The following is a 16623-nucleotide window of genomic DNA, read 5'->3' as shown; positions in this document are numbered from 1 at the left end:
AAGCAAAGAGCTGACATTAACAGTTCCAATTCTGATATCATGTTTAATACCACTTTCTTTCATAATGTGATCCATATAGGTAGTGAATAACAGAGGGGATAATGTACATCTTTGTCTCACACCAGATTTAACATTAAACCATCTTCCTGTACTTACTTCAATTCTAACTGCTGACTTACAACTCAAATAAAGACTAAGTATTGCTTGATATAATGCCCCATTGACACCATATAACTGCAGCGTATTGAATAGCTTCTCTCTTGGCACCTTGTCATATGCCTTTTCCAGATCGACAAAACTTAAATACAGATCTTTGTTATATTCCCATGCTTTCTCGACTATTTGTCGTAAAGTGAAGATCTGATCCTGACAGCCTCTATTTGGCCTGAATCCAGCTTGTTCTTCACCAAGCTTTTCTTCCACAATTCTTTTCAACCGTTTCTCAAGTATAATTGCCTAGATCTTGCCAGGAACACTCAGTAGGGAAATACCTCTGTAATTCTCACATTCAGTTTTATTTCCCTTTTTATATATGGGTACTATGAGAGCTCTACTCCAATCATCTGTGATTCGTTCTTCTGAACTATGCAGTTACCCCACTGGAAGATTTTTATACCTCCATACTTGAGCATTTCTGGTCGAATATCATCTACACCTGCTGCCTTTTTACATTTCAGCCTTTTGATGGCTTTTTCTACTTCAAGTATGGATATATTCCTGACTGCATGCCTGTTGAGTATTTTTTGCCGCTATGCTATCATCACTGCTTGTTTCATTTAGCAATTATTCGAAGTAATTACTCCAAACTTGAAGGATATCTTTTTCTCCTATTTTCACGTAACCTTTGTCATCCCTAATTCTTTTTACAGCACTCTTTCCTCCATTTCTGAGCTTCTTCAACAACTTCTAGAATATCTTGTCACCTTCTTGATATTTATTTTCTATGTTCTTGCCAAAGTCCTCCCATGACTTTTATTTAGCTGGTTTTATACAGTGTTTCGCTTTCTTACATTTGTCTCTGTATTCTCTAAGAGCACAAGCTGACTTATTTTCCAGGGTCTTTTGATATGCTTTCTTCTTTTCTTTCACTGCCTCTTTAACTTCCTGTGTCCACCATGGAGTTCTGATTTTTCTATCCTTACGGACAACTTCACCACATGCCTCTCTGGCTGATTCAATCAATGTTTTCTTCAGAGTTTGCCACTGAATCTTCAAGGTGTGATTGCTGCTCTCAGACTCTTTCATTTTTTCTTCAATCATGTTTGTGTATTTTAGTCTACAGGTCTCAACTCTTAGCTGCTCAACTTTTATTCGTTTTAAAACTTTCTTACATGTTCTTCTATTCGATATGAAATTCAATTTTATCCTGCTCAAGACTAAATGGTGATCACTTCCAATTTCAATCCAGTGTATGCTCTGGTGTCATGTGCCATGGAGAAAACATCACTATCAACAATAACATAGTCAATGAGACTTCTCTCCATGTGAATTTGTGCACATTTTTATGTTGGAACATGGTGTTGGTAATAACTAGTCCATGTCTTGAGCAGAAATTCAACAGATATTTGCCATTATTATTAACTTTTCTCTTTTCTCCAAATTTTCTGAAAATATTTTTGTATGTTTGACAATTATTTCCTAGTCTGCTATTTAGATGTCCAACAATGATCAACTTTTCCTTTTTCATTGTGTCAGTTGCTTTTTCTAAAGCATCAAAAAATTCCTCCACGTCTACCTTAGTAGAACCCTCTGTAGGACCATAGGCACAAATAAGTCTCATTGTCCAGTTCCCCATTCTCATATTTGCCCACATCACTCTACTTGAGATGCCTGCCATTCAAGAAGATTAGCCGCATATTTAGTGTTCAATACTATGGCTACTCCTTCTTTTCCTTGATTGTCATTGCCTGAATATAACATTTTGTATTTATTGCTCAGAAAGATCTCACCAGCTTTTGCCTTTTTTTTTGTTTCAGTCACCCCTATTATGTCGATCTGGTACTTATTCAATTCCTCAGCTAGCTCCATTTCTTTGCCATTCAGGCTTCTTATGTTGATAGTACCAATCTTTAATTCTGGTGATGTTGAGCTGGGGTGGGTTTTAGGATTTGTTCCAGTAGCTGACTTTTCGCTGTTTGGCCTGGTTCCCTGGCGAAAACAATTGGGGCCTTGTGTAAATGGGTGATGCCCTAGCTGGCATGATATTCTGTCATACTGTATCATTTTTTATTTTGGTTTAAGCCAATAAGAATACAATATGTTCGGCTAAATACCAAATTGCCAGCCCATCCTCGATCGTCAGTATCCAGGTAGATATCTAACAAGGTGCACCACAAGAAGGTGAGGACTGGACATTAGGTCAGAAGCCTTGGTTGGTTCTCCACATGAGGTATCCTCTCAGTTATATAGCTTTGACTCTTAAGCACCCACATGCAAAAATATATTGTCATCAAATTCCTGATATGCATCCTCCTCATATATACAGAATATAATGATAGTAATATCACATGAAAAAGTTGCATCATTGCCAATCTCCAATTTACAATATTCCTCTAAATTAATCTGTTATCTGTGTAGAGTCCAACATTATCAGATCTTATATTTCTCTCTTCTAAGGCACTTTTTACTGAATCCGTCCGCCTAATCTTCCAACCTGGCAAAGAACACTTGTTTTGCTAATCTTTCCTATTATTTTTTAAATAACGAAACCTGTGGTGAGATCATAATGGTTAATACGTGTGTTTCTTTTAATTATTTCCTATTCTGTTTATGCACATACCACCTGAGATTAGCTCTGCTAACAATGGCACGTTCTTTTCTAATAATCTTGTTTTTTAATATGATGCTTCCATTGATGCTATCTGTTCACTCCCATAATCTTTCTCAGGACTCTCATATCTGTGGTTGCCAGTCTTTTATCAAGTGTTTCATTTCTAACCGTTCTCAGATCCATAAATTAAAATCGGTTTGAACACTGTCTTGTGTACAGCTAAGTTAATTTAGTGTTTAGACTGATTTCTCTCTTATTTCATAGAAATTTATTCAGCTGACTTCCTACCATTCCAGCTTTACTAATTCTGTTGTCTGTTTCCATATTTATTATGCCATCTTTACTAAAACTTGTACCTAAATATCTGAAATGTTTTACTTGTTCTATAGGTCTCTATTCAGGATATACAATGAGGTTTTCAATTTCTGCCTATTTTCATTGTCTTTGTCTTTTTAATGCTGACCTTCATACCATATCTATTACAACAGTTTTTCAATTTACTCAGGGAATCTTGTAGACTTGTAGTGGATTTATTTAGAAGTATATTATCACCAGTATAAATTAAAGAGCCGAGATTAACATCACCAATTTTGATTTCAGGTTTAATACCACTTTCCTTCATAATGCGATCTGTATAGATAACGAATAACAGTGGGAAAAATATGTACCTTGACCGCACAACTGATTTAACATCAAACCATCTTCCTGTAGTTCATTCAATTCTAACTGCTGACTTACAGCTTAAATAGAGACTAAGTATTGCTTGATATAATATCCTGTTTACATCACTCTTGGGACCTTGTCATATGGCTTTTCCAGATCTACAAAACTTAAATACAAATCCTTGTTATATTCCTAGGATTTCTCCGCTGTTGGTCTTAAAGTGAAAAGCTGATCCTGACAACCTCTAATTGGCCTGAATCCAGCTTATTCTTCACCAAGCTTTCATTACACAATTTTTATTAGCTATTTCTCAACTTTGCATAAATCATTCCAGAAACACTCAATAGGGAAATATCTCTGTAATTCTCACATTCAGCCCCCCCCCCCCACTTTTTTCCCTTTTTTTTTTAAGATGGGTGCTTTTAGAGCTCTAATTCAATCAACTAGAATTCGACCTTCTGACTAGTCCTTCTGAGGTATTCAGTGTAGCCACCGTAAAACTTTTACCTATGTATTTGAATATTTCTAGTCAGATATCATCTACTTCAGCAGCCTTTCAACATTTCAGGTTTATGATGGCATAAGTACTTTTTCCTTAATTTTTAAGTTTTTTTCAATAGCATCCAGAATATTTTGCTACCTTCTTGATATTTATTTTGCATGTTCTTTCCAAAGTCTTCCCATGACTTTTGTTTAGTTAATTTTACAGAGTGTTTCTCTTTTGTACATTTTTCTTTGTATTCTCTATTAACACAAGGTAACTTACTTGCCAGGAACTTTTGATATGTTTCTTCTTTTCCTTCCCTGCTTCTAACTTCCTGAGTCCACCATGGAGTTCTGATTTTTTTTTATTTTTTCAGACAACCTTACTACATGCTTCTCTGGTTGAATCAATCAGCATTTTCTTCCAAGTTTGCCACCGAGTCTGCACTCTTTGGTTCTTGTTTTCAAATTCTCATTTCTTCCTGAATTATGTTTATGTTTGTTTGATTCTGCAAAAATGTAGTCTTATGTAATTCAGTTTTTACCTGTTTAAAGTTTATTTGCTTTATTTTAACAATACACTTTATCGTAGAATCTTTAGCTTGAGTTAACCAGTTACAGTAGTGGCCTATTTTTTTCTTCCAAGAAACTTGGATTTTCTCATTCTGTAAAACAGCCAAACTGGCTAGGAGAACATATGTGATTTACGGCCATAATAGACAATGCAGTTAGGATTAACCACCATATCATAAGCAGTATCAGGTTTCAGAAAAGCCAAGGTGCCTGGCCACGATAGGCCATCTAGCCTAACATGAAAGGGAAGATGTTTAACTTTATGTTGTTGCCCCTAAGTAAAATGCCATACTGTATGTTATTTTAAATAATAAAAATATTAAATAATAAAAATATATAAATATATTTTTATTATTTAAAATGCTGTCCAGGTAAGGGAAGTTAGGAAGGGGGATGATAAGGAGCTTGCTCTCTTTCTCACAGAAAAGTGTTCTATGATTTTTTTACAATATTTTTACAAAAAAAAATATTTTTTAAAATTTTAAGATGCAATATTTTCATACAAATGTATTGTAAATCTTGCATTCCCTATGTTTAGAATAAACTTAAAAGCAAAAGAGAAGGGTTAGCTGATTGAAGTGTTTAATTTAGAATAATTTAATATTGCTTAAACTGTTTTTATGCATAATTATATTTATTTTCTTTTAGGAGTTGTTAAAGATCCTATATGTTGATCCAGATCTTTCGTATCTCTGTGATGTAGATTTCAATCCATGTAAGTACATCTTCGCTTGCTCTTAAAAATTTCATTAAAAATAAATAAAACAATCGGTAATTGAAAATTATAAAATGAGAAATGTTATTTATGTATATTATTTTCACTTTTTACTCAAGCTGCAATGTATTGTAATGAAACCATTTTTGATTACTTAAGTTCAATGTAGTACTCATATCAGAGTATCTCTGGAAATAATAGTTTGTAAAACTGGAAAATAATACTTAATTGAATAACTAAATTGAATATACCTAAAGTGATAATAGGATCCTGACAATTTCTATTTGATCTGAACAATTCTTCTCCAAGTTTCTCTTTCACAGTTTTTGTAGCCTTAAGTATGCCTGCAGAAATCTTACCTGGAACACTCAGCTGCAGATTTCTGTGCAATTCAACACATTCAGTTATGTATCCCTTCATAGTATTAAAACTCTCATAATATATATGTGTGTGTGTGTGTGTGTGTGTGTGTATATATATATACATACACACACATTTTTTATTAATTATTTTTTAAAAAATAATTTATTTATTTATGCTTATGGCTACATGAAACTGGTAATTGAAAAGTACAATCACAATTTCCAGCAACAAGTGATGAAAATCTTAACATATAAAAGTTCATTACATAAAAGGCACAACCAGCTTTCTAAGTCTTTCCTTTTTTTTTTTTTTTTTTTAAACAAAGCAAAATTAACTTGTCATAATCAAGCCAGGGGCAATTACCATTCTACTGTAACAAGTATGACAAGGCCGCATGTTCTCACAACACTTCACAACATAAATGTAGCTGTATCCTAGGTTTAATTAGAGAGCAGTTGTGTCTTGTGTGAGAAAAGTTGATCCATTAGAGGGGGGACCCATTTCACATTACATCATCATCTTCTAACATGCGGAGGAGTTCTGTTGATACCATGACGAGGACTGTGAGAGTGACTACGAGAATAGCGTCTTTGTGGTGAGACGGGACCGTGATCTTCTGTTTCCTCCATAACCACCTCCACACCAACTACAGGTCAAGGTTCAGGCTAAAAGCCAATTCAAGGCCTCATCCGTCACTTTTGTGGATGTCCTATAGGCCACCACCGTGAAATTGGCGCCTTGGGCAGTCGTACACAATATGAGTAATCGTCTGAGCCACGGGAGAACCATCACAATAAGGGTGATCTGACAGCCCTATTTATGTAGAAGGTAGCCACATCTGCCCTGACTAGTTCTGATCCTGTTTATTGATGACCAAATCTTCCTAGGAAGATCAAAACCAGGCTGCAGAGCACACGGATCTTTTAACAGGAAGCTGTTTGTTGGTAGATTGTTGGACCAGTGTTCTCTCCATATGTCCATATTGATGGCAGTGCAGCTGAAGAGAGTTCGTCCATGGACCAGAGAGGATTTCTAGATTTGAGGCGTACACTAGGTGGGTTTATGAGAGTCTGATGTAGGGGCAGGAGTAGGTTGCTCACTGCTTTATTAAATTCCTTAATTGAGGCTTGTCTTCTCCGTATGTGTGGTGGAGCAATGTTAGATAGAACAGGCAGCCAGGAGGGAGAGGTGCTTCTCACTGTCCCACTAATTGTGCACATGATAGAGTTTAGCTGAGTGTCTATAATGTTAGTGTGTGTACTTCTTTTCCCAGACAGGGGCACAATATTCTGCTGCAGAGAATGCGAGGGCTAGTGCAGATGACCTTAAAAAAATAATTAATTGAACCATTAAAAATAATTCAGAAGTTTAACTGCATATGATTAGCACAGAGCTCTCACACTAGTAATACAAGAGTTTTTCTGCTATGAAGGGAAATATAACTGAATGTGTTGAATTACACAGAAATCTGCCTGCTGAATGTTCCAGGTAAGATTTATGCAAGCATACTTATGAAGGCTACAAAAATTGTGAAAGAGAGGCTTGGAGAAGAATTGTGTTCGGACCAAATAGGAATTGTCAGGATCATGTTATCGCTTTAGTAGTACAGAGAGGTAAGACATGGGAATATAACAAGGATCTATATTTTCTAGATCTGGAAAAGGCAGATGAGAAGATGCAAGAGAAAAACTGTTGAAAATACTACAAATATATGATGCAAACAGGATGTTATATCAAGCAATATACAGGGTGGTTCAAAATTCCACGTACAAACTTTGAAGGGAGATAGAGAACATCAAAATCAACCATGTTCACATAGGAAAGCATGACTGGAAACGCCACCCGAAAGTGATAGGTGGTGCTGTTCGCCAGCACTCCAGGTAAGCAATTGGGGCTTCCTCATTCAAGCTTTCGACGGCGTAGAAGAACATGCGTCGTTTTACGAATACCGAGATGGCAGACATACACCTAATTTACGGGTTAGCTGATGGTAATGGACGAGCTGCTGTATGAATGTATCACGAAATGTATCCGAAAAGATGAGTACCTCATCATCAAATGTTTGTGCATTTGCATCAGAATTTGTGTGACTATGGATCATTCGGGGATCTCAGGCGTGATAGTGGGTGGCCACGGTCGACGCGAAATCCCACCATGGAAGAGGTGTTGCATGCGATGGACAATAGTCCAGAGACAAGCACACATGCCACTGCCTCTGCTATTGGAGTATCTCGATCCAGTGTTTTGCACTCTGAGTCCTTACATCCATTTCATCTGCAACGGGTCCAGTTACTGATGGCCGAAGATTATCCTCGACATGTGGAATTCACACAGTGGTTTCCGCAGAAAAGTGGCGTAGACCCGGATTTTCCGAATTGTGTTTTGTTCACGGATGAAGCTTTATTTACTCCCGAAAGGGTCTTCAATCACCACAATGCTCATGTGCGGGCGCATGAGAACCCACGCGCTGTGCGATCACATGCTGCACAACAACACTTCACCATTAATGTATGGGCAGGTATCATCATTGACTGTTTAGTTGGCCCATACCTGTTACCACCCTGACTGGACTCCCAGAAGTATCGAACCTTTTTGAAGAAGTTCTGCTGGATTTACTGAACAATGTTCCAATGACTGTGCGTCGTCAGATGTGGTTCCAACATGACGGTGCTCCAGCCCATTTTGGCATTTCTGTGCGTCAGTATTTGGACAGGTCCTTTGGAGTTTGATGAATTGGTCGTGGTGGACCTGTCGCATGGCCCCATGCTCACCTGATTTATCGAGCATTGATTTCTTTCTGTGGGGGACCCTTAAAGCCATGGTGTACATAACACCTGTTGCCTCTGACATAGACCTCGTGACAAGAATCGACATCGGCGCTGCTAATACCCAGGAAACTCCAGGTATTTTTGAAAATGTACGGCAATCAATGTGTCATCAGTGTCAGGCATGTATCACTGCTAATGGTCGTAACTGAGCACCTGATGCGAAACCATATTATGTATCCAACTACTATTGAACCGTTCAGTTACGCCTAGTAAAGTTTTTTACACTACTTACTGCCTTGTGTTATTTCTGTATCTTTGTGTCCCTGTTAGTACCTACCGGTGGCGTTTCCAGTCATGCTTTCCTATGACCGGAAAGTTGATTTTGATGTTATCTACCTTCCTTCAAAGTTTGTATGTGGAATTTTGAACCACCCTGTATAGTCTATATCTAAGTTGTAAATCTGCTTAATATTGTACATGATCACCACCACTGTCATACACGGAATATTCTAGGTTCAACTCGTCCTTGTTGACATTTTATTTTTATCAAAGCAGATTAATTACATCAATTTGCTATTGCTGTTCTGAGTTTTATTGTTAGAGCCAGAAATATTGTCAGCACTATAATTTCTCTTTTTCAGACATATTAAAACGTAAAATCGATTTGAAATAATTACAAAAACCTAATTTTCCACAAAAATCATGGCAGGAATATTGACACACACACACACATGCATGCACACTATGTTGAGAGATGTGCACTTAGAAAATCCTCCATGCAAGGCACCTGTTTGTGGTAGAGGGGCCCTCACATTGGCAGTACTGGCCCTTTTTGTTCTTATTCTTGTATTATTCTTTTCTTCCTGCATTCTTTACCTTCTCCTGAGTCTTTTCTGCTATCCTATTTTCCAGATCACCATTTACAAATTATATACGGCAACAAGGCATTGTGATCCAATGCCTTGCTGTCGTATTTGCAATGCTGTGCAACCCACAGACATATGAAAAACGGGTCCTGGTAGTCTTGCACTACTTTGGCAAGACCACAGTCGATGGCCCAACCAGGATCAGTTGGTTAGTGTGCTTGCCAGGGTCAATGATGTTGCAGTAAGTCTCAATAGAAGAAGCAATAAACATACCAATTTTTTTAATACTACACTTGACTGAAGAACATCCACTTGGGAAAATGTCACTCTTCTTTGTCCAGAAGGATTGGCAGGATCTCCAAAATCAGTGAAGAAACCCCATTCTAGGGACATTCTCAGAAACATCTGTGTAGACCAAGAGTATCTCCATGCAACATCCATCAGGAGAATACTAATTGTGGTTATCCCTCCCCTCCACAAAACTTTGAACTATTCTCGAAAGTCATATCAGAGTGGGACCTCTTCAGTGTCCCAGATGAATAGATCTCCTTCGAAATGAAAGACCAAGAAGTGACAACCATTTGAAGAATACTCATATGTAGGGATGGTCACCAGGTTCCTACCAGGATTATCATCCTTACTTTCAGCACACCTAAACTATTAACATCTTTGAAAACAGATCCCTAAATTTGCTCACTTAGACATCTCAAACCTTTACAATGGTTTAAATGTCAGAAGTATGGTTATTCTCAAATCACCTATCATGGCTCTGCCATATATGTCCAGTGTGGCATCAAAGACCGTAAGAGCAAAACACTGAAATTCCTTAATTGTGAGAGCATTCACCCAGCATACTCCCAAGCATGCCATAGATGGAAGGACAAAAAGAAGATTCAAAAAATAAAAATAAAAAATGTATGTTGATTTCGCTGTCTTATAACTACAACATCTCGGAATGCAAGATTTGTTTGCTGTGTCTCTAGAGTGCATGAAAGAGGAAAATCGATATGAGCTCATCTCTGAGGACATGCAAAAAATGCTCTTGCCACTCGAGAATCCACAGAAGATCAAAGACATGCATCCACACCTGTTAATATTTTTCCTTATAATAAGAAATGATGGCCACTGGTTGTTTGCAATTCTCCAAAAAAGAAAAAATTCAAGTCTAATTAAAACAAAACCTGACGGGAAGCCAGATGATACCATAAAAAAAAAAATAATAATGAAAATTTTGACAGAATCTACTACAATTCCATTGTAGTAGATTCTGTCAAAATGTCGATGACATCAAGATTCTCTTGCAGAAAAACCAATCTACTGTTGCTTGCAAGGAACATACTTGAAGCCAGGTGACAGTCCAGTATTACAAAATGTAGCCATCATTTGTAAGGACAGGATGGGAGGATGGACCTGCCTGCAGAGGAGTTGCCATCCTTGTGGACAACCATAGTCCCTTTCAGCAAGTCCCACTTAATATAAACATTGAGACAGTTACCATCTAACTCTCAGTCAGATCTCTTATAACAGTATGCTGCATTTATCTACATCATGCTGTAAATATCTTTCGGGATGACCTTCTCTTCCTTAGCAGAATTTAATTCTGTGATGGTCAGCTTATTTCCTATCAGTGATGCAACGAGTCGTGACAGTGTATTATACAAGTTGCCACAACTGCAGTTTCCAAAACATTAGTTGGTTTCCACATTCCACCTAAATCATGATGGAATCACAGTGTATTATACAAGTTGTCACAACTGTAGTTTCCAAAACATTAGTTGGTTTCCACGTTCCACCTAAATCATGGTGGAATATTGTTTGCACAGCAGTTAACAAAGCACAGAAGAAAGCTTGGGATATCTCCTGTAGATACTCACAACACCAACAAAGTGCATTACTTTCAAACATGCTCAAGCAAGAAGCATGTCATCAGAGCCAAAAGAAATCTGTTAAGAAAATGGACCAGTATACCATCCATCCACTTTCAAGCCTTGAACATAACCTTCAACCAAACATTAATTGTAGACCCTCTTGTGTAAGATTTTTTGTTAAAACATCAGCAGTATCCCCCCCCCCCCTCAGAGTCCCTTGCTGAAGAGTATAAAGCAGAAAAATAATAAATTCCATTCTCTTCAAGAGTATGGAATTTATAAAATAATTTCTTTTTATCAAGAAGAATATAACAGGCCATTCATGAAATAAGAAATGGAAGCTGATTTGGTTGAATATCGTCATCATCATCAAATTCCTGCCATGTACCCTCAAGGGGTGTACGGGATATGATAGTACTACATGAAAAATTTACATCATTACTAACTTCCTATCTACAATTTTCCTCCAAATCTGTCTGTTACCTGTCAAGACTCCAACATTATCAGATCTTATATTTCTATTGTCTAAGGCACTTTCTACCATATCAATCCACCTATATCTAGGTCTTCCTCTGGGTCATTTTCCTGCCAAACTGGCAGAGAACACTTGTTTTGCTAATCTTTCCTCGCCCATTCTGTTTAAGTGACCATACCACCTTAGATTAGCGGTGCTAATGCATTCCTGGATGCTGACAACGTCAAGTTCTTTCCGAATATTCTCATTTTTAATATGATATTGCCATTGATGCCATCTGTTCACGCCTATAATCTTTCTCAGGACTCTCATAACTGCGGTGTCTTTAGTCAAGTGTTTTACTTTCTGACCCAGCTCTCAGATCCATAAGTTAAAACTGGTATTGAACACTGTCTTGTATACAGTAATTAAATTACTGTATACAATTAATATATAATTAAATACAGTAAGCTAATTTAGTGTTCCGACTAATTTCTGTCTTATTCCATATGAATTTATTCAATTGACTTCCCACCATACCAGCTTTGCTGATTCTGTTGTCTATTTTTATATTTAATTTACCATCTTCACTAAAAATCATGCTTTACTTGTTCCACAGGTCCCCCGTTCACAACACAGTTGACAATTTCAACAATTCTACCTATTTTCATTGTCTTTGTCTTTTTAATGCTGACCTTCATACCATATCTATTACAACAGCTATTCAATTTAGTCAGAGAATCTTGCAGACTTGTAGCGGATTTATTTAGAAGTATAACATCATCCGCATAAAGCAAAGAGCTGACATTAACATCTCCAATTTTGATATCAGGTTTAATACCACATTCCTTTATAATGTGATCCATATAGATAATGAATAACAGAGGGGATAATGTACATCCTTGTCTCACACCAGATTTAACATTAAACTATCTTCCTGTACTTACTTCAATTCTAACTGCCGACTTACAACTCAAATACAGATGAAGTATTGCTTGATATAATGCTCCATTGACGCCATAACTGTAGCATATTGAATAGCTTCTCTCTTGGCACCTTGTCATATGCCTTTTCCAGATCAACAAAACTTAAATATAGATTTGATTGAATATCATCCAACTATTGTTGTTATACCAGATAACATCCATTATGAGATGATCAAACATGTAACATCAACTGCTGTGGATCAACTACTTTACCTGTTTTGTTGAACAGGTACAGTAATTGTTTGATTATTATCACTTTTCCTTAGCCAGGGAAAGATCCAAATCCCTAATAAACTACTGATCCTATTGTTCTGACCAGCTCCTTGTGCAAGGTTCTGGGGAAAAAAATGTTTTTTTTTTTGTTTTTTTTATGGTTTGTGGTGAGAAACAACTTTTTTTTCCAGAACATAAATTTGTAGAAGCAAGATTATGTTCTGTATCTTTGCTACTTAATCCTTCATCTACACACAATGACACTATTTACATGCAACTTCATCATTCAACAATTGAACTGATTATTTAGTCCAACTGGAGATATCCATTTGAAATGCCTTCCTAAAATGCAAGCACTTAGTATCAGTTTTCTTTGATATGGAAAAGCATACAACACACTACTTTGGCGATTTGGAATAATGAAAGATCTACACAACTTTCACCTCAGAGGGAACCTCCCTCTTTTTATCAAAATTTTTTTATCTAACCGTTCAAATGTGAACCACTTTCTCCTGACCCTATACCCAAGAAGGAGTCTCACAATGTTCAGTTAAGTGTCACACTTTTTTGCAGTCAAGGTTATTTCACTAACTGAAGAGCATTCTTCAACTGTAAGTAATACTTTCTATGTGGATGACTACAATCCTCTGTGATTTGTGTAATATGAGAGTCATAAAAAGACAGCTGCAGCAAGCCATTGACCATCTTTCAAAATGGATGCTTACCGCAGCAGAAGATAATTTGTGTGCATTTTTGCTGCAGACATAGTCTTCACTTCAATCCAGAATGCAGATTATTACAAATTTCAATCTAGTTGCAACAGAAGTCAAGTTCTTTGTCTCAGGAGAGGCATGGTTAACAAAACAGTAATGGTTGGAAAATTACTCAGAAGGCTAAGCTGTAGATGGATCAGTCCGTTGTGTAGTGCCAGAGAAAGATCTGGAAATAGAAAACCAAAATGCACAGTTTGACAGTAACAGAGACTTGAACAAATTTTAAAGAAAAATTGCTGATAGGAATCAGCAAACATGAGCCCAAAGCCTGGAAATATGCCTATATTCAATCCATTTCCAAAAAGGGTGACAAATCGCTGCCATCTAACTACCGCTCTATCTCACTCACCGTAATCCTATCAAAAGTGATGGAGAAAACCATCAATTCTCAACCTCCTACTCTACCTTGACCCAGCTATTAAGCAACCACCAGTACAGATTCTGTCGATGCCGATCAACCGGTGACCTGCTCTCATATATCACCCATCTCTGGACATATGCCATGGAAAAATTTGGTGAATCCCAAGTAGTTGCAGTTGATATCTCTAAAGACTTTGACCTGGTCTGGCACAAAGGCTTACTAAGCAAACTTCCATTATTTGAACTGTCTCAGGACTTCTGCAAATAGACTGCCACTTTCCTGTCTGGACGCACACTATGTGGGATGGTAGATGGCTCCCTATCCTCCCATCATCCAACTAATGCTGGGGGTCCCACAAGGTTCTCTCACTGATCCCCTTCCTTCTGTACATCAATGACCTACTTCAGTTGACCTCCAATCCAGTGCAATGTCATCTGCAAAACACAGTTTTGCAGATGACATTGCACTCCTCCCTTTTATTTGATAAACCTTACTCTACAAAACTCACTTCAACCCACAGAACATCAACCACAACTTCCCTTAATTCGGACCTCCAAGACATCCTGCAATGGCGCTCAGATAACCTCGTCAACTTCAACGCTAGTAAAACCCAGTTCTGTCTTATTTCTCACAAAAAAAGAACCATTTTCCCCCAGTCTTATTTTTGATAACACTCAAATTCCCAGACAAGATGAAATTTCTCTTCTAGGAATTACCATGACATCAGGCCTCTCCTGGCATAAACACATCACAAGCATTGCATCCTCAGCTTCCAAAAAACTAGGCTTTCTCTTTCACTCAAGATGTTACTTCACTTCAAAACAGCTGTTAACCTTATACAAATCACAAATCTGCCCAGCTATCGAATATTGTTCTCACATTTGGAGTGGGGCTCCTAAAGGCTCCCTCAAAATGCTTGACTCAATACAGAGGAGAGCAGTTAGACTGATAAATGATCCATCTCTTACCAACTCACTCCCCCCACTTTCACAAAGACGTTTAGTCTCTGCAGTTTGTGTATTCTACAAATATTTTCATGGAAAATGCTCATCTGAAACAACATCAGTAATTCCTCCACTCTGTACTAACCCATTGGAACATGTACAGCCACTGCCCAACATCCCTTCACAGTATGCCCACAGAACAAGTTTCTTTTCCTCCTCCTTCATCCCTGCTACTGCTGTGCTGTGGAACAGTTTTCCACCTGATGTATTTCCCAAGGAATACAATATACAGGCTTTTAAATCGAATGTCAATAAGTTTCTCCTTTCCCATCCCACTACCCATATACGGTACTAAAGTACTATAGGTTGACCAGCCAACCTCTCGTATATGGGCCCAACAAAAAAAAAAAAAAAAAAAAAAACCCTCCAAGGAGTCTGAGAGCTCATCATGAGAAAGTACACAGCGAACCATCTTCGCTACTTAATCCTTCATCTACACACACAATGGCACTATCTACTATTTACATGCAACTCCATCTACTGCCTACGAGTAGTATTTTTGCTCTTAAATTGCATGTTTTCTATTACTGATGTGCATGTATGCAGAATGAAAAACCCAAATTTCCAGGGGGGGCCTCCTATCTCTGTATTAGATAGCATGATTTTTTTCCCTTGCTGTTTTCAATCCATTGAGCATCTAACATTAGTTCACCTTCACTTGAAAGAGTCTATGATGATTTCTCTTGTCATAATGAGAATCAAAGTTGGGTCTTTTCCAATCAAAAGGGAAAGAATCCCACTATTCTACCAATTGAACTACAGAGCTGCTCTACACACACTGCTGCCATTTTCTACCAAATGTGTGCTAATCATAATTATATAATACTGTTGTAGTATCCATACTCCTTTGTTGAGTTTCTTCTTCATACCATGGCTCTGTTATGTAACTTTTCTCTTTGTAACTTAGTAAAGTATATAAAGCAACATTTTCTGAAAATATATGATTTAGCAAATCCTTGTTATGGATTAAAATATCTCAGACTTGTGGATCAAAGAGTTCAAGAAGCACTACTGCGGCTTCTTTAGGATTACTGCTCATGGAGTTGGTATTGAGTTTTTATGGAGAATGGGAAAGAAAGAAATTTATTGCATCTTGCAGCAATTGTATTGCTGTCGGATAGGCATCAGCAGGTTGTGTATATGGAGGAGTGGTATCCCAAAAGAGGAAGATCACTAGTCTTTTCCAGTTCCATCTCAAGTGCCATAAAGATTTGTTTTGGAACCATTGTTGCTTAACTTGTACATTAATAACATTGGGACTGGCTTAACTGGAGATGCGCAGTTGTTAGCCAATGATGCAAAGTTGGAAAGGGCTATGAGAAATAGAGCAGGCATGGTCTTGCAGCAGGATCTAAATAGACAATACAAGTGAGCAAATGTCTAGAGCAGCATTTCTCAACTTTTCTAAGCCCGAGGACCAGTAAAATGACTAAAACAATTCTAAACCACTGAGTTATGTAAATTTTTTTTAAAAATGTATGTGGGGATTACCACATACATTTGGAAAAACTGTGCTTTTTATAACATGATAAATCTAAAAGCATAACAAATAATGGTATCAGTTTCTGATTTGCTGTGGGCAAATACTGTTCAGTGTTTGGAATGGGTATGTCAGTGCCATCCCGCTGACATCCCCATTCATCTGCCCGCAGCAACGTTTATATTTTATATGTAATCCCCATTCATCTGCCTACACTCATTAAGCTCATCCCACAACAACTTTTTTAGCGACGTTGGTGCCATGAGCAAATGAATGGGGAATT

The 16623-nt window shown here is 37.4% G+C and overlaps 1 protein-coding gene across 2 annotated transcripts in view; it reads left to right on the top strand.

Moving 5' to 3' along the window:
* The window catches only part of LOC150102187 (mitogen-activated protein kinase-binding protein 1-like), a 344972-nt gene that overhangs the window by 142700 nt on the left and 185649 nt on the right, over positions 1-16623 (top strand). For both annotated transcript variants that reach the window (XM_090398639.1, XM_090398638.1), the window contains exon 13: positions 5138-5204. In XM_090398639.1, the coding sequence (XP_090254765.1) occupies positions 5138-5204 (67 nt within the window). The remainder of the gene's footprint in view (positions 1-5137; positions 5205-16623) is intronic.

The sequence above is a fragment of the Typopeltis vanoorti genome, chromosome 10, assembly GCF_054136105.1.
Source record: "Typopeltis vanoorti isolate ZY-2024b chromosome 10, IOZ_Tvanoo_1.0, whole genome shotgun sequence".
Classification (NCBI taxonomy): domain Eukaryota; kingdom Metazoa; phylum Arthropoda; class Arachnida; order Uropygi; family Thelyphonidae; genus Typopeltis; species Typopeltis vanoorti.
The sequence above is the reverse complement of the archived record's forward strand: the minus strand, read 5'-3'. Positions and strand labels throughout refer to the sequence as shown.